Source organism: Panthera onca, chromosome B4, assembly GCF_046562875.1.
Source record: "Panthera onca isolate mPanOnc1 chromosome B4, mPanOnc1 haplotype 2, whole genome shotgun sequence".
Taxonomy (NCBI): domain Eukaryota; kingdom Metazoa; phylum Chordata; class Mammalia; order Carnivora; family Felidae; genus Panthera; species Panthera onca.
The window spans coordinates 87,916,105-87,935,020 of record NC_138345.1 but is presented as its reverse complement, the minus strand read 5'-3'; the positions used below and the strand labels follow the sequence as shown (position 1 = coordinate 87,935,020).

At 41.8% G+C, this 18,916-nt stretch overlaps 1 protein-coding gene across 2 annotated transcripts in view; it reads left to right on the top strand.

The window, feature by feature from the left end:
* The window catches only part of PPM1H (protein phosphatase, Mg2+/Mn2+ dependent 1H), a 261,692-nt gene extending 249,147 nt beyond the window's left edge, over positions 1–12,545 (top strand). For both annotated transcript variants that reach the window (XM_060657079.3, XM_060657077.3), the window contains one exon: positions 7,826–12,545. In XM_060657079.3, the coding sequence (XP_060513062.1) occupies positions 7,826–7,900 (75 nt within the window). In that variant the 3' untranslated portion in view covers positions 7,901–12,545. The remainder of the gene's footprint in view (positions 1–7,825) is intronic.
* The last annotated feature ends 6,371 nt before the right edge of the window (positions 12,546–18,916 follow it).

Genomic DNA, 18,916 nt, shown 5'->3' with positions numbered 1-18,916 from the left:
CTACTGCTCCCTCTCACATTGAAATTTTGCTGTTTGGGATACAAACTAAAACAAACATGCACCACCTAAGGAACCAGGGAGGAGATGCCAGGGGCATAAGGGTGGAGAAGGCCTGACAAATGTTCTCACCCTCTCCCATGGAGGTGGGCAGCTCTCCCCAGACTGTGGCCTTGCACCTGCTGCCACATAAACCCCTAATGTACACAGTGGCCGTGTCACGGACAGTAGCCATCATTATTCCAGTGTGTCAGGGTATTCCACCTGACTGGGATCCCCATGCCCTAGGCAGGGGACAGAAGCTGTCACGAGTGGTTTCAGTGACTTCAGAGCTGGACAAGGGACACATGTGGGTCAGCTCCCAGCAGTGAGCCTAAGTCATGCCTCCTCCCGGGATGAGTTGCCTGGTTCCAAGTACAATAAGGAGCCCTCTACAAGCCACCCCTCACCCCCCCACCCACCCAGTCACCATAGATCCCTGCCAATGTTCCAAAGCTTAGGAGAGCTTTTCTACCTCTTAAATTTCAGAGGCCTGCTCAGAATGCAAAAAAGGTTCCTCCTCCTGTTCCCATCACACTCTATTACTGCTGGGCATCAGCAGATGGACGCTGCTGCCTTTTATATGCAAATATTTGGAACCCATTAATCCCCCAGTTCCTGCCACGAAAGCCCCAGATCTGTACCATCTAAATGGCAAATAGCAGTTCCCACCCAACTAGAACTATTAAAGCCTTTAAGGCATGGTTATAGCCTGAGGCCTGAAATGGACAGTATTTTTGACACCAGTGCTGATTCAAATGTGGTCTCTGTGAGAAACAGGCTCTGTAAGAAAGAGGTGGATGACTGAAGGCAAATCTCTCGGCGAAGAGAAAGGCATTTTATGTTTAATGAGAATGGTAGCTAACGTTTACTGATCTCTGACCCAAGTGACCCAAGACTGTGCTGAATGCTTTGTGGAAGGATCTCATTCATTCCTTGGAGGAACCTTTGAGGTTTGCACTATCATCATTCCAGATTTATAAGTAAGAAAGAGGGGCTCCAAGAGGCTAAGGAATTTTTCCAGAGTGCCCATCTGGGCGGAGGGCGGCGGGGAACCAGGATTGGACCCTAGGCAACCTGCGCCCACACCCTGAGCCCTTTGTGCGCCCTGCTGGAGAGGTGAAAGAACTAAGAAGTGCCACCGACGTGGCTGGGACAACAGAGACAATTGAGGATTTATCAGCCTCCTTCCACCCTGTTAGTGAACAGAGCTCCTGGCCTTCCCGTAGTTGTTCAGCCCTCTTCCCTTTGTTTTTTTTCCCCTCCCCTGCTGTCCTTTCTCTGCTCCCTCCCCCTCAGAGCCTGAGGAAGCCTCTGAGCCAAGCCCTGTGCTGCCTGCCAAGTCAGCTCCCTCCCTAGCAGCCATTTCTTTGAGCAGAGCTTTGCTGATCAATATTGAAAGCTTCAGCGAGAGAAGAAAAATGTTCTCAAAATACAAAACTTGTCTCCCAGGGAGATTCTTTCTTATAGGAGAGTGAAACCTTCGAACTGCTCCAGCAGTTCTCTCCTGCAGTCTGACCGAGCATTCTGAAGAAAGGCCATCGAGAATGGCCCTTCCTCTGCTCCACGTCAGTTTCTAGATCACCAGGCTCCTCAAGCCTGCCTCACAGCCCCGGCCCGGGTGTACTGGAATCCACTTCCCTGTCACTGTCTTCGGCTGCACCATATTCTTTGTTGCCCTCCTGAGTACTCTGTGCTTAAATTTCACGTGTTGACTCCATCTATGGCACGCGTATGCCCCTGTGGTCAGCCTCAGTACCAACATCTGTAGAGCTGTCCTGTTTTATTGTCTCATGTAGCCTTTTCTTTCTGAGTCCCCAACCAGGCAGCCCTTGTCAGGTTTCCCTTGGAGGAAAACCAAATGGGAGCGAGGAGACCCAGTTTTTTACCATCAGAGAAAGTTGTTTTTTCTCCTACCGGTTTTGATAAAACGCAACCTTACAAATGGTTTCATGCCCGAGGCAAGTTGGCTCTTAAATGTGGATGTCAGTATGCTCTGAAATGGCCACCAGCCTGGGTGAATACTGGAGTTGGGGCAAACAACCTCCTTCCAAGAGCTGGTTTCTGGGGTTGTGTTGAGGTGATCATTTATGAGGAAAGCGTCCTGCAGGTCACCTCATTTTACCTGAATGTCTCTCACTCCATTTCAGTAGAGTCTCCTGTAGCCTGAAGGAAATGTCAGGAAATTGGTCCTGGAGTTCAGCTGTACCATTAAGTCCCTGAATACAGCATCTAATCAGTCCCCTTCAGTTGTCCACATGGACTGCTCTTTCACAGAGGGGGATACCACACTCACCAGAGAAGTCTGGCGAAGAGAAGTCACGCGGAGGAATCTGAGCTCCTGGCAGCAGTGATGGAAGAAGTGATCCTAGGCATTCTCCCTAAGCCTCCCACTCAGGTTGGGGCCGTCCTTCCTTGAAACACACGGACGCGTGGGTGATGGCAAGAACCCAATGAAACTGAAGCTCTGTGAGGGTTACAGTTGGGTAGGCTCACCACACAGGAAAAGTGTGAAGTTCAGCCTCACACCACTCCTGTGGTATGGGAATCCTAAAACCAAGAAATTATATGTTCTACAGCTAGAAAAACCCAGAGTGTCTCCCAGTAAAGGCAAATTCAAAGCTCTCTCTGTAACTGAGGGCACAAACAACCCTTACTGAAGAGAAACTCCTGTCTTACCTTCAAATCCACTATGAGAAAGGATAACTACATACAATGGAGCCTTCCCTTTAACTCACCAAGAAAACCCAACAGAACAGGTTGAAACTTTAAACATGTACACATAGAACCACAAGGCAAGAAAAGGTAGATGTGGAAAACAACCAGATGAACATTCACAATGGTGTAAGTATGTCACTGAAATAAAGTTACTATAGTTGGACCTTGAATAACATAGGTTTGAACTTCATGAGTCCACTTTTTCATGGATTTTTTCGACACAATACTGTAAATATGTTTCCTCTTCCTTATGATTTTTTTAAAAACATTTTCTCTAGCTTTATTGTAAGTATACAGTAATAAGTATAACATACAAAATACATGTTAACTGTTTATGTTACCAGTAAAGGTTCCAGGGAACAATAGGCTATTAATAGTTTTGGGAGGGTCAAGAGTTCTACTTGGCTTTTTGACTGTGCAGGGGTCAGTGCCCCTAACCTCTGTGTTGTTGAAGGGTTAACTGTACTGAATGGATTGAAGAGTAAACTGCTTAAAGCAGGAATTAGTGAATTTACAGAAATCACAGAGAGAGAAAAAAGAACAGGAAATAAGTAGAAATCTGGAAGGTAAAATGAAAAGGTCTAATGGTAGAAAATATAAAAAATAGAGGGCAAGCAATATTCAAAAAGCTCACAGTTGAGAATTTTCCAAAATCAAAGAAATATCTTCTCATTTCAAAGAGTAAAACAAATTTCCAGCCATGATAGAGAAAAAGGAATCCTCATTTTTCTTAGTGTAACTTCATAACATCCTAACAAAACAACAGTAAAAACTTAAAAGCTACCGAGAAGACTGTTATTTGCAAAGAAATGATACAAGACAGACTTCTCAAAAAGAGAAGCCAGAATAAATGAAATATTATCTCTAAACTGCTGAGGGGAAATAATGGTCAGTCTAGAAATCTATACCCAATAAAGCTATCATGCAAGATTAAAAGCAAAAATAAAGATTTTTGTGGTCCAAAGACTGGGTGACTGTATCCCTTACAGACCGCTGTTTACTAACAATGGACTTCAACAGAAAAAAACCAAACTCGGAAGGAATGGATTTCAAAGAGCACAGAAGTTAGTATTTTGGTTTATTTATATAACTGTAGATTATAAATGATAAAAATGACTAATAGAGGCTTAAAAATAAGACAGAATTCAACTACCAGGCAGTAACATGTTAGATGAAAGAAGGCATTCTAAGATCACTTTATTTTCTGGAGGAGGACATAAATACAGGTTAACCTACATATTAAAAACTTAAGCATAACTACTAAAATGATAGAAATAAACTATCACTTCTAAACCATTGAGGGAGGGAAAAGGTGTTAAAGCAATCAACCTGACAGCAAGGATGAAGAAAAACATAATAAACAGAAAATACATAGGAAGTTTTATATATATTAATACATATATATTAGCGATGGCAGAGATAAGCTCCGATGTATCAGTTTTTACAATAAGCAAATTTAGCTCGCGTTGTAATAACTGAGATTAGATTTTATTTTAACTAGCCACATGCCACTAGTGAAATACACTTTAAAATTCAAAGTTGAGAAGTCCTACTCTGCTTTGTAGATGCTATCATTGAAAAGTATCAGGGTGAGGAGGTGGCATTGAAATTGACTATGATTTCTTGCCTAAGAGACTCGGAATCACGTTAGCTAAGGATGACAGATGGGGAAGTCCCACCTTGGAAGTGAAAAGAAGTTAACATTTATTGACTGCTTCTTAAGTCTTAACTGGGGTCTACCGAGGAACTTAAGGAGCATCAGAGAGATGAATTTGTGCTGTGTATCATAGAAGCCCAGACACAGGAGTACTTGGAGCATGTAGTAGGAGTGGAAGGCCACCCCCTGCCCTCCCCAAAAAAAGAGACTTTAGGAAGACAGGAGATATCACAGGTAAAGAAGATGGTCAGCGGTGTCTGTGCTGGAGAAAGGTTGAGCTGAATGAGTACTGGGAAGAAGCTTTAGGTCCAGTTTAGTATGGTAGTGGGCCTACTGGTAAGAGATTAAGGAGGAAAAAAGAGAAGACATTGAAGAAGCAGAAATGGATTTCTCTCTCAAGAAGGTCAGCACCTAAAGGAAGACGGAATGGATGGTAAAGAGAAATTCAGGCTCAAGGGAAGTTATCTTGGAATAGGCAATCACCATTTTTAAGAATAAAACCTTAATTATCTAGAGTCCTTGGGGAAATGAGTTTCCTGGGTAACCAGCTTTTCTGAGTGACCTGATGCTGCTTTTTAAGATGCCATTGCTAATTTTGACCATTTTTTAAATACCCAGAGTCACCAGCAATAGCAATATCAGGGTGGTCTCTGGCCTTTAACTAAGGGTGATACTCCTTTGTGACTTCATTTAACCTTGTTTTGAGCTCTCTCCATCGTTGCCCCATGGCAGCAGGACCTGCCAAGGCCTCCAGGAGGATTTCCCTCTAGACTAACCACAGAGTGCCATCAAGAGTTCTTTTATCTATTTTTTGAGATCTTTGAGCATCTTTCTTTTCCTGTCAGCCACCTTTTATCATAACTTGCCATAATTTTCCATGTCTGGCATGCTCTTGAGCTAGTGTGTTCAGCTCGGACCAATGCATCTACTCTGTATTGACTCACCCAGGCTTCTTGAAAGACTAACGTTTGGCCTCTGGTCAATCAGCAGAATAGTAAACATCACTCTGATCTTTTTGGTAGCCTTTCCCCACGTGGTCGTGTCTCAGATACACAATTTAATATACAACCAAGAGTAACCTGGGGTGAGCATCTGAGAGGTTCTTCTGAATATAGCATAACCTCTGGTATGTGGATTGGGGGTATTTATTTGGCTTTTTAGCCAAAGGCCTCTCTGGACTCCTTTGAACTTTCAGAGAGGGCTAACTGGCCACATCTTCCCTCAAGAGCAACCTAAGAGATTTCTGTCTTGGGGCGCCTAGGTGGTTCAGTCAGTTAACTGTCTGACTTCACCTCAGGTCATGATCTCAGGGTTCATGAGTTCAAGCCCTGCTGGAGCGCATGGAGCCTGCTTGGGATTCTTTCTCTTTCACCACCCCCCACCCCTGTCTCTGCCCCTCTCCCACTTATGCTCGCTTGCTCTAAATAAACTACAAAAAATATTTTTTTAAGAAAGGGGATTCCTGCCTCAAAGCTGATAATTTTCTCAATACAGATAGAAAAAGGTGTCTATCTTATCACCTATCACCACCTATCACCTATCACCCATCCTCCAGGAGGAAAGGTATTTTGTATTAACTAAAATAGCCTCTCCTCTGTCAGCTGTATGGTATGCTAGACCTCTCTCCGCTACCTGGGCTACAAACACACTTGAGTCTCAAAGACTTTATTACCGGGGCGCCTGGGTGGCTCAGTCGGTTGGGCGTCCGACTTCGGCTCAGGTCATGATCTCGCGGTCCGTGAGTTCGAGCCCCGCGTCGGGCTCTGTGCTGACAGCTCAGAGCCTGGAGCCTGTTTCGGATTCTGTGTCTCCCTCTCTCTCTGACCCTCCCCCGTTCATGCTCTGTCTCTCTGTCTCAAAAATAAGTAAATGTTAAAAAAAATTTAAAAGAAAGACTTTAATGACCTAAAATGACCTAAAATCTTAATCCTGAGATAATTCGCTACAGACCTTAGTCTTAAAAATTGTAATGATGGGTGAGATGGCGGTCTCTTTTAATATGAGACTCAGTAAATCCATAAGGGGTCTTAACAGAAGAAACAAAAGAGCCTTCTGGTGTTCTGAATTCCGTAAAATCACAGTCCTGAGGGCAAGGCAGAGACATTCCAAAGTAGGGAAAAGCCACTAGTAATACCAGGGTGGTCTGTTGTTAAAGGTCCACAGGCTGGTTTCCAAGAAGTCGTCCTTATAGGGTGACATTTATTATCTTGGTGATTTATCAGAGTCTGGCTTTTAGCTTTTCAGGTTCAGAACCTGGTTTAATCAACACACAAAGAACAGATTCATTGTCAGAGCTGGACTCACCCTAACCACGCTCACAAGATTGATCTGGAAACCGAAATTCCAGTTGACATTTATATGGAGAAATATAACTGACTGATCTTCTCAAAGTACAATGACTAGCTCATTCTTTTCCTGTAGGCAGGCCTACACAAGGAGCCAGATCATAATCAGGCTATTTGGTGAACGTGAGATCAGAGTTAACGGTGAATCATGTTTAATGGCACAGGCTAAGAGAATAATTCATCCACACTAAATATGGTCCTACCAGCGGAACTGAATCTCTTTGAAGTCTGTCAGCTAAGACTCCCTCTGCTCTGATCACTATTTAGATAGACACCTGCCAATGTTATGCCTTGTTTTTTTAATGCCTCAAGGCCAACCCAGGCCCACACCCACCAAAATCCCCTCCCACACTGGTCTTTAGATGTTAATACTTTCCATTGACTAATAGCATAGTCATTCTTTTTCCGTAAGTTTAAATCTCCCTGAACAGTCTTATTTTCAAATTCTAGGGGGATCCCTTGCCACACCTATACTGATCCACACCAAGGTTTATCAGTCATTTCCCAAAAACACCTTCACATTTTTATTATATTCCTATGCCACATGTACTACTCATGTTTTTAACTCACTTTTTAAAAACCATTTCATTTGAAAAGATTGACCCCTACCAAAAATAGGAAATGACTATCCTTTGTCCTAAAAAGAATGTGGTGCAAAAAATAAACACTGAAAACAAAGCTCATATGTTTCCCATGTAATTTTTCAACTAGCCATAGTTTGCCATGCAAAGCTGTGAGCCTGAGCAGATCCATGTTAAAAGATCAACTCACACCAAACTGAGAGACTCTCTCCTTCACATAATCAAACACCTCAAAGGAGGATTCCACAGCAGAACAAATTTAGGGGATTATTTAATGTATGTGGTGCCTTGTCCATCTACCACCTAAAAGAATAACCTCACGTTAGGCATCACAATTTTGGGAAAAGATGGCCTAGACTTTTTGAGACTTTAGGGATATTTCACAACTGTTTACACAGCTGTAGTGATGCCTCCTTCCCAGCCTCACTTGACTCCAGACTCTGTCTGATGCCACACTGATTGTCTCATTCCTGCTTCTCTCTGCACAGGTACACACTGGCAGCTCAGGACCTGGTGATGCGTGCCCGCGGTGTCCTGAAGGACAGAGGATGGCGGATATCTAATGACCGGCTGGGCTCAGGAGACGACATTTCTGTATATGTCATTCCTTTAATACATGGGAACAAACTTTCATGAAAACGGCCCAGAGGGCTGGGAGGACAACAGGGGAGAAAACTGGGACATGTCTTGGCAGGGCAGAACTGGGAAGTGCCCCAGCAGAGTTCCAGGTGATGCAACCTCTTCCCAGGCCAGGTGGGGGATTTGCTGCCGAAAGGCTACTGGCTGTACTTCTGGGGGACCCTTAGATTTCAGTTTCCTCTTTAGTAACAGGTCTGGATACTCAACAAGAGCAAAACATAAAGGCTGCTACTGAGTACTGTGTTTCTTTTGGTTCCTTTAATAGGCCTCCTAGGTGGCCACTACCTAATTTTGGGCACACACATCATATTTATTTGGAGTAGCTGGGGCAGCCATTTTCAGGTGTAACTGGCAGGAGATTCTTCGGCCTATCAAGCTGCCAGCTTCTCTACGGGTTAAAAGTGCTGCATTGGAAAGTTGGGGATCATGTCTCAGAAAGTGTAAGCACCCATCTTCTAGTAAGCCTGAGATTTATTTCAGGGAATGCTATCTGTGTGTGTGTGTGTGTGTGTGTGTGTGTGTGTGTGTGTGTGTGTGTGTGTGTGGTGTGTGTGTCTCTCTCTTCATTCTTTCATGGTTATGGTGGGGTGAAGCAGGGATTTTTTTCTGTTTGATATTCCTTGAATCTTAATTGTTTCCCTTCCATAAAACAGGCCTGGGACTTTCCAGCTCCTTGCTGAGGAATTTGTATGTCAAAGTGCAGCCCAGGCTGTCCCCGTATCCTGTAGCCCACACCACCCAGGCAGCCTTCTGGATCAGTGCCCTGGCTGACAGAGCACTGTCTTTGTTGTGTAACAGTTTGTTCCCGGGTTGCGTTTTCTCACCAAATCAGTGTGTTCTCATGAAAATATGGGTGTTTCTTTAAACCAACAGTTTCTCTGTTGTTTTCAAGGGTCCCCCTTTTGTGGCTAGAGATTTCTCTGAGAATCTAGGTTTTCATTTCTGGTCTCATCGGCCCTCCCCACCTGCTGTGCCTTGGGGACGCATGTAAAGCAGTGTTTAAGAGAGCAGTACAGGAAGCTCCATGTATCATTCAGTTCACCATACCTCATGTGATGACCATTCCTCCATTTTGGATCCAGGTTCTGTGGACTGTGACTGTTCGCAGGGCCACCCAACAACAGTAAGTATCCGCATACTGTCAAGGAGCGGCAGTCCTGCTTCCCCCTCGTCTTTGGGTAAGACCCACTCAGAATAGCCTTTTGATAAAAGCGAATTTGAATTGAGTTGACTGGTCATCCTCATGCTGTGCACCCCATTCCTTCTCCTTGGAATCACGTCCCAGCAACTGAGGACCCCAGTTCCCACAGATGCTCCACTTCTGAGTGTTCCTTACAAGAGCTGAAGAAGCAGTGGACAGCAGATCTACCTGTTGCTTCCCTGCTGGGAGGAATCACCAAGTAGTGTTCTAGAAATCACTTCTCTCTCAGGCAGACGACTGCCCTGCACTGAGGGGCTCTGTAGAGCGACGTCCCATTACTGAGTCTTCTTCCCGCACACTTCCTGTGGTATCATCACCATCTTGACAGTTCTGCATAATGAAAACATTCTTCCCACCCCACAAAGAAAAATGTCATTGACATGATTCCCTGAACTGCTGGAGAGCCACTTCGAGTTTGCATGTTTGTTGAATCCCTTCCCCAGAGGAGAGGACAGGAACCTTTCCTCCAGGATAGTTAATCACCTTCCTGGAGTTGTAGATATTTTATTAGGAAAGGCCTAGAGCCTCTCTACTCAGGAATGAACTCATTCCACCATGTGGAAAGGATGCCCTGTCTGGCAGGTGAGGTACTATGGGAATTCACGCATCAGCTGTTCGCCAAAATGTTGCCCAGGGAGAATCGGATTACTACCTTGTCAGGGGGTCCTCTTCATCTGACAGCCTCCCTCCTCCTCCAGTAGATCTTAGCTACCCCAGATGTCTCTGTGGGGACAAGTTTGTGGTAAGCCATCTGCTTCTCTGGCAGAATGTGATGCTATGAGACAACATGCAGGTACCCTACAGCAGTGTCATCCGCTTTCTGTTCCTGCCCCGACTCAAAGTCTTGTACAAATTGGAAACAAGAAGGTTTTTTTTGTGGGACTCTGAATGGCCGACTTGGGAAGCTGCCCTCACAGGCAGTCACCTCTTTCTCATGTTCCCATTATCTTTCATCTGTTTTCTCTCCTGGGCTTCTATGTTGGTCCGACCTTGAGCTTTTCTCGTTTTATTCGAACCACCAGAGTCTAACTTTGGGTGTAGATGTCATGACAGCCTTCTACTCAATTCACCAACTCATTTACTGCCAAGAAATGTCTCAGGAAAAATTCTAGAAACAACCCCCCCCCCCCCCCCGACTTTTCAATTTATCCTAAAGTCTTGAGCATGTAGTCCTGCTGGTTTTAGTTAGAATGGTATCCAGGAATTCTTTTCATAAGCCTCTTTGGTGGAAAGATCTTAGTAAAAGCTGAAGCCCTATTTCTGTATGGGGGATGGGAGGAAAATTACAAACGAGGTGAATAAATCATATGTGGAAAAAGTGATTTTTTAATGCCCATAGCAGATCTGCCCAGCACTGATATTGCTCTGTGAATTGAGCTTACTCTGTTTGGCCTTATTTTTCACCCAGGCCCCATGCCATCCCATCCCACAGCAGTAACTAACTGTGTCTACATAACAGGGTCGGCCCTTGGAGCATTCCTGGAAAGGTCAAAAGGCAGCACGCTCAAAATTCTGAAGAACATATTTATAAGCGGTTCTGAAATCTTGTGTATCTGACTTATAGCCAGATCTGCTTGTCCTAATAGTCTCAGAGGAAATCTTGTTTAATAAAAAGCTTTCGATTTCCTAGTCAGGCCTTTATGGTTGCCTTGGGGTGTGTGTGGCCACTTCCTCTATAATGAAAGGCTCTTTGAGTTCTAAATCTCTTTGTTGGGCTGGACCCTGCTCTTTGAATATTTGGGGACAGTCTTTTCCTGGAAGAGAACAAACTCACCCTCCATCCACACCCTGCAGCATTTTGCCAGGCAACAGCCAAACCTTTGTTCTCATGACACCTGCAATCAGAGGTGGACTGTCTTCTGCAGTGGTTATGCTCACCTAACGGTGGTTCTCGGGTGGGAAGGGACAGGTGAAAATCAGGCGAGGCCGAGTACTCGGCTGTGTACTAGGACAAAGCCACGGAAAGTGGCCATTTCGGTTACTTCCCACAGTAAACAGCTTTGGGGAATTTGGGGTGTTTAATTTTTTAATTCTAGCAACTTCACCTCTTCAGGGCTGTGTGCTTACCTTTTTCTTACTCCTGAGTATCCATTTACTTCTTGGGAACAACTACAGTTGTAGGTAGATATTGGTGGGCGGAGATGACCATCCCGGTACCTGAATTTGGCCTGGGATCTTGGCCATTAGGATAGGATTTTCAGTTTACCCAGAGCACTAGCATGGGAACACTTGGAAAAAGACTCCCACATCTTGAAAATTCTGACTCCCCTCTTGACTGCACCTCCTTCCTCGTCTGCCAGTCTTTTTTTTTTTTTTTTTTTTTTTAACAAGGCCAAGAGTAGCCAGTGGTTTCTTTCCACCACAGTTTGAGGATCTAACCTTTCCTTAAGTGACCCCACAGCCCCACGCTCTCAGAGGGAATATGTTAAGCTTTTATGAGATTCTATTTTCAGTAAATTACTGCTTCGGGACACTTGGAGAAAGCAGTGAGAGTCATTGTCTATGCAAAGAACAACCAGGCTGACACTAAAATTTACTAGATGTAAGAAAAGGGTAAAACCGTATCTGGCCGCAGGACAGAATTTTACGTTAGAAACTTGGGTTTTTGAGGGCTTTACCATTGTAGAGAAACGCTGGGAGTCTGCATACCATAGCCCACCATGAACAGACGTTGGTTCTGTGGGTGATGTGGTGTCTGTATGCACACTGCAATATTTCAAAGGACACTACCTGAGCAGACTGACTTGCCTCTTGTGTGAGCACTGAGGCAGCTCTTCGTGAGATCCGAGTGCCCGTCTGCAGCCTACTGCTCTTTCTAATCCATGATGTTATATGTAAATAGCTTTAATTGTTCCTTAATTGCGTCTTAGATGAAGTTCTGTTCATGTAGCAACCAGGTAGACAGTGACCAAATGAGGCTGTAAAATGTGCTGTTGTTTTCTACTGTGATGTACTTGAAGGACAGCCCTGTGTCCCCCAATCTTTCAATCTTCCATCGTATTTTGTGTTTGGGGAATCCTCAGGTTATTCTCCATTTCCGTTTTGCCTCCATTTTCTTTGCTTCTTCTGGAGACCCAGGGAGGCCCACAGTGCAGATCATTTGTAAGAAATGTATCACGGTCTGGGTTTCCAAAAATGTCGTATGTACAGTGAATGAGAGGAAATCTGCCTGAAAATGGTTTCAGAACCAAGTACCTTTATGCTTTGTGATTGTGAAACCTTGACTTTTGTAACCCGAAAAATGAACACTGTTTAGTAAAGGGGATCTATTTTGTGTGTTTTGAGACTTAGGTGCAATGTTCCCTGGACAAAGCTAAAGAAATGGATATGCTCAATGACATTTTAAAATAAAGTATTATATATATGTATATAGGATACCTTTAGAAAAAGTTTTGTGTTACTTCTTTTAACTCGCCATGAAGTTTCTTCATATCAGGTGATGGAATGAGGAGTGTCATGGCCTCGTGTGAAGTTTCGAACTATGAACAGACCCCAAAGAAAATCAAAAGGGAATGGATGCCAACACCATAAACCTTCACAGGAATAGCAGTAAAGGCTATGTATTTCAACAATGCATCTAGAAGAAGCACCTTGGATATTATTCCCAAGAATTGCTCCCAAGAGGTATTCTTTTTTCTTCTTTTTTATTGAGGTATAATTGATATACAACATTACAGTAGCTTCCAGTGTACAACATAATGATTTGATATATTTATCATATTGCAAAATGATCATCACAAAAAATCTGGTTAACATCTATCACATTCATATTAACATAACTTTTTTGTTCTTGTGATAAGAACTTTTCACTCAGAAATCTTCAAATATGCGATGAAGTATTATTGACAGTCACCATGCTGTATATTACATCTCCATGACTTACTTATTTTATAACTGCAAGTTTGTATCTTTTGACCCTCATTACCCATTTCTCCCACTCCTCACCACCTGCCTCTCCCTACCACCAATCTGTTCTCTGTGCCTGTGATTTTTTTTTTTTTTGGTTTTTATTTATTTTTTAGATTCTACATAGAAGTGAGATCATATGGTATTTATCTTTCTCTTATTTCACTTATCATAATGTCCTTAAGGTACATCCATGTGATCACAAATGGCAGTATTTCATTATTATGACTGAATAATGTTGTGTGTGTGTGTGTGTGTGTATTTTCCTTATCCATTCATTCATTCATTCATTCATTCATGGAGACTTGGTTTTTCCATATCTTGGATATAGTAAATTATGTTGTGTTGCAGTCATCATGGGGGTGCATATATCTTTTTGAGTTAGTGTTTTCATTTTCTTTGGATAAATACCCAGAAGTGGAATTGCTAGGTCATATGGTAGTTCTGTTTTTAATCTTGTGATGAACCTCCATACTGTTTTCCATAGTAGCTGTGGCAATTTACAATCCCACCAACAGCACGCAGGCTCTCCTTTTCACCACGTCTTTGCCAACACTTGTTATTTCTTGTCTTTTTTATAGTAACCATTCTAATAAGTGTGAGGTGGTATCTTACGGTTTTGATTCTTTTCATGTGTCTGTTGGCCATCTGTAGGTCTTCTCTGGAAAAATGCCTATTCTGATCGTCTGCCTCTTTTTTAATTGGGTTGCTTTGGGTTTTTTACTGAATTGTAGGAGTTCCTTATATATTTTGGGTATTAAGCTCCTTTTAGATATTAACCTCTTATCAGAGAAATGATTTGCAAACATTTTCTCCTATTCAGTAGGATGGTTTTTCATTTTGTTGATGGTTTCCTTTGCTGTGCAGAGCTTTTCAGTTTGATATAATTACACTTGTTTATTTTTGTTGTGGATGCGTTATCCTTTGGTGTCAGATAAAATAAGACAAAACAAACAAAAAACACTGCCAAGATCCATATCAAGAAGCTTACTGCCTATGTTTTCTTTTAGGAGTTTTATGGTTTCGGCTTACATTCAAGTCTTTAATCCACTTTGAGTTCATTTTTGTGTACGGTGCAAATAGTGGTCCAGTTTTATTCTTTTGCATGTGGCTGTCCAGTTTTCCCAGCACCATTTTTTTGAAGAGACTGTCCTTTCCCTATTGTATATCCTTGGCTCCTTTGTCATAAATTAATTGACTACATATGTTTGGGTTTGTTTCGGGGTTCTCTCTTCCATTCCATTAATCTATGTGTCTAACAGGATAGTATTTACATAATACTATGTATTTTGATTACTCTGTATGTATTTAGATTACTATAGCTTTATAATATAGTTTGAAATCAGGGAGCATGATACCTCCAGCTTTGTTCTTTCTCAACATTGTTTTGACTGTTTGGGGTCTTTTGTGGTTCCTTACAAATTTTAGGATTGTTTGTTCATTTCTGTGGAAAATGCCATTAGAATTTTGATAGAAATTGCAATGAATCTGTACAAAGTTTTAGGTAGTATGGACATTTTAATAACACTGATTCTTCCAATCATGAACACAGTACACCTTTCCATTTCTTTGGGTCATATTCAGTTTCTTTCATCAGTGTCTTTTAATTTTCAGTATACACTCTTTTACCTCCTTGGTTAAATTTTTTGCTAGGAATCTTATTCTTTTTGACCTTGTTATAAACAGAATAGTTTTCTTAATTTCTTTTTTCTGAAAGTCTGTAATCAGTGTATAGAAATGCAAGAGATTTCTATATATTGCTTTTGTATCCTACAATTTTACTGAATTCATTTATGAGCTCTAGCAGTTTTGTGAGGGATTCTTTGGGGTTTTTAATATATAATATGTCATCTGCAAATAGTGACAGTTTTACCTTTTCCTTTATGATTTGAATGCCTTTTATTTCTTTTTCTTTCCTTATTGCTCTGGCTAGGTCTTCCAATACTATGCTGAATAAAAGTTACAGGAGCACACATCACTTTCTTATTTATAATCTTAGAAGAAAAGATTTCAGCTTTTTACCATTCCGTATGATGTTATCTGTGGACTTGTCATATATTGTGTTATTTTATTTTATTGTGTTGAGGTATATTCCCTCTATAACCACTTTGTTGAGAGTTTCTATCATAAATGGATGTTGAATTTTGCCAAATGCTTTTTCTGCATCTATTGAGATGATCATATGTTTGTCCTTGATTTTGTTAATGTGGTGTAATCACATTGTTTGTGGAAATTAAACCATCCTTGTACCTCTGGAATAAATCCTACATGATTGGGGTGAATGATGCTTTTGATATATCGTTGAATTTGATTTGCTAATATTTTTTACAGAACTTTTGCATTCATGTTTATCAAGGATAAACAAGGTTACTTGTTTATAATTTTCTTTTCTTGTGGTATCCTTGTCTGGTTTTGGTATTAGGTAATGCTGGCCTCATATGATTAGTTTGGAAGTATTATGTCCTCTTCTGTAGGAGAATTTGAGAAGGATTGGTATTCTTCTTTGGATCTTAGGCAAAATTGACCTGTGAAGCCATCTGGTCCTAAACTGTTGTTTGTTGGGAGGTTTTCCTTACTAGTAATCAGTATGTTCATATTTCCTATTTCTTTATGATTCAGTCCTGAAAGGTTGTATGTTTCTAGGAACTTATCCATTTCTTCTAGGTTGTCCAATTTGTTGGCATATAATTGTAGCAGTCTCTTATGATCCTTTGTATTTCTGTAATATCAGTTGTGATGTCTCCTCTCTTGTTTCCAGTTTTATTTATGAGTCCTGGCTATTTTTTCTTGGTGAGTCTGGCTACAGGTTTGTCAATTTTATTTATCTTTTCAAAGAACCAGTTCTTGGTTTCATTGATCTCTTCTATTTTCTTTTTGTCCCTATTTCATTCTTTTCTGCTTTGACCTTTGTTATTTCCTTCCTTCTACTAACTTTGAACATTGTTCATTTTCTAATTCCTTGAGATGTGTAATTACATTGAGACTTTTCTTGTTTCTTGAGGGTAGGCATTTACCACTATGAACCTCCCTGTTGAACTGCTTTTGCTGCATCCTGTAGGTTTTGGTATGTTGTATTTCCATTTTCTTTTGTCTCAAGGTATTTTTTGATTTCCTCTTTGATTTTTTCATTGACCCATCGATTGTTCAATAGCATGTTGGTTAGTCTCTACATATTTGTGAATTTTCTTGCTTCTAACTGATTTCTAGTTTCATACGATTGTAGTCAGAAAATATGGTTGATATGATTTCAGTCTTAAATTGTTAAGACTTGTTTTGTAACCTAACAAATGATCTGTCCTGGAGAAAGTTCCATGTGCTCTTGTGAAGAACTATATGTTCTGTTGCTTTTGCATGGCATATTCTGTATATAGATCTCTTAAATCTATCTGATCTAACCCGTCACTTAAGGCCAATGTTTCCTTATTGATTTTCTTTCTAGATGAGCTGCCCATTGATGTAAGTGAGGTATTAAAATCCCTTAATATTATCATATTACTGTCTATTTCTCCCTTTCAGTTTTTCAATATTTGCTTTATTTAGTTGCTCCTACGTTGGATGCATAAATATTTACAAGTATTATATCCTTTGTTGATTGAACCATTCATCCCAAGAGATATTTTTGAGAGGGCTAGTGAGTTATATACTTGCCTAAGATTATAAAAGTCAAGACTCTCCTTAGTCACTTAAACATTTTAAGTGCTTACAAAGTGTTAGTAAAATGTTCTGTCTTATAGAGAAAAGTTAACAGATGGGACAGGATAGCAAAGAATGCTAATTCTGCTTAGTTCTAGAGTCCAGGAAGTTAAAAGTAATCTAGAAAATAACACAGTGTTAAAAATAACTAAGTTATTTGATTCACAAAAGAAAGCTAAAAGGAGGCTATAGCTTGTCTGAAGCTTAGTTTGGAAGAGCAGACTAGTTAGAAAACACTCAGAATGGTTTCATTGTAAAACCCTCCCAGCTTTTTTCATTTTACTTGTACCCTAATGCATATGATGCCTCTTGTTCCCCACTCAGTAGTAGAAACTCATGAAGAGTCAATCCCAGGATAGATGCCTGAAGGTTGAGATGGAGGGAGGAGTCTCTGTGGAAGGTGGAGGAGTCTTCTAGCATTCTCTCATGAGCAGCAGTTAGCTTATCAGATTAGCTCTTGAAAGTTGTGGTAGGTTGTCTCCGAAGATGGCTGCCATCTGCCTCCTGTGTCTGTTCACAAATGCTCCTTTTCTCATCATGAGGTGACATTTGTTTCCCCACCCCTTGAATCTGGTTTGGATGGTGACTTACTTTGATTAATAGAATGCAGAAGTGACGTTCTGAGAATTCCAAATTTAGGCCTCTAGAGGCCTTGTAGCACCTGCTTTCACTCTTGGAAGCCAGCCACACTGCAAATGTCAGACTAGATTACTGAGTAATGAGAGGTCACCAGGGAGATAACCAGAGTGCCCAGACATTGGAAGTGAGGCCATCCTTCATCCCCAAATCCCTCTGGAGTCACTCCAGGTGATACCCTAAGAAGAGAGAGGCCTAGCCAGCTCTCAGCTGTTCAGGCCACTCCAGCTGGGGCCACAGACATCACAGAGCAGAGAGGAGCCATCCACACTAAGCCCTGCCTGAATTCCTAACCCACAGAAACATGAACAAATACAATGGTTTTCCTTTAAGCCACTTAAGATTTGGATACCTTAATACACAACTGAAACAAGGTATAGAGAACCTGGGGTAGAGTGTTTTAAAATATAAATTAAAAAGAGAAGGGCATTGGGAAAATACATGTGTTAACTGGGCAATGAATCCTCCATATGGAACCTGGCAGAGTTACTGAAATGAGGGAAACCAACTTAGGGCAGTAATGTGGAGAATCTGATGGCTGATCTGGGTCCCAGCAAGCGCTCTCCTCCACACCTATGTTTTTGTGTCACTGTGCAGCTTACAATGATCATCACTAAGCCGGGAGAATGATGACTACAAGGGGGAAAGGAAGGTCTTTAACCCCTCACTTAACGCTAGGACCATCCCATGATGTACCATTTGTGACCCTTGGGGGAGTCACCAGCTTCTTTCACTCCCAGGACTGTTGCTTGAGAGTGACAAGTTATATCTGAGAGAAAACAAAACCATATTTGAATTGTATGTACATGTGTCTTTTTTTAAATCCCCCCTTCAAAGTTGTTGCCATCCCAGCTTTTCCCTCAGTTAAATGTCAGGCCAAAAAGTGAGCTATGCATCCTAGCCATTAGTCTGTCTTTTTAATTGCTTATTCTATCATTAGAGCCCTGAACAGACCACTGCTCTCTCAGTGCAACTCTCCGTTTTTAGTCTCTTTCACTTGTGATGCCGTTTTCCAGCCAGCTAACCTCTTTTGCTTTATTGGTTCCACTTGAGCTGACTGCAAGAGATTCAGAGTGTGAATGAGCACAAGGTGGGGGCAGGGTGCTCACCGATTTCCTCTCGGGCACTAGATCTGACCATGTGCTGGTCGGAGGGGACCACGGACAGGGCTTTGGAAGGTTGGATGCCAACCTGGAGGATAGCATTTCTCTAAAAGGGGAATATAAATCTGCATTTTCTCTTTTACCCTTTTTTTACTTTTTATTATTTTTTTTTAATTTATTTTGAGAGAGCACGAGCTGGGGGAGGGGAAGAGAGAGAGAATCCAAAGCAGGCACTGTGATGTCAGCAGAGAGCCTAAGTGTGGGGTTCGAACTCACGACCTGAGCCGTAATCAAGAGTTGGACGTTCAGCCAGCTGAGCCACCCAGGCACCCCCTTTACCCTTTTTAAAAAAATTATAATTTCAGGGGCACCTGGGTGGCTCAGCTGGTTGAGCATCCAAC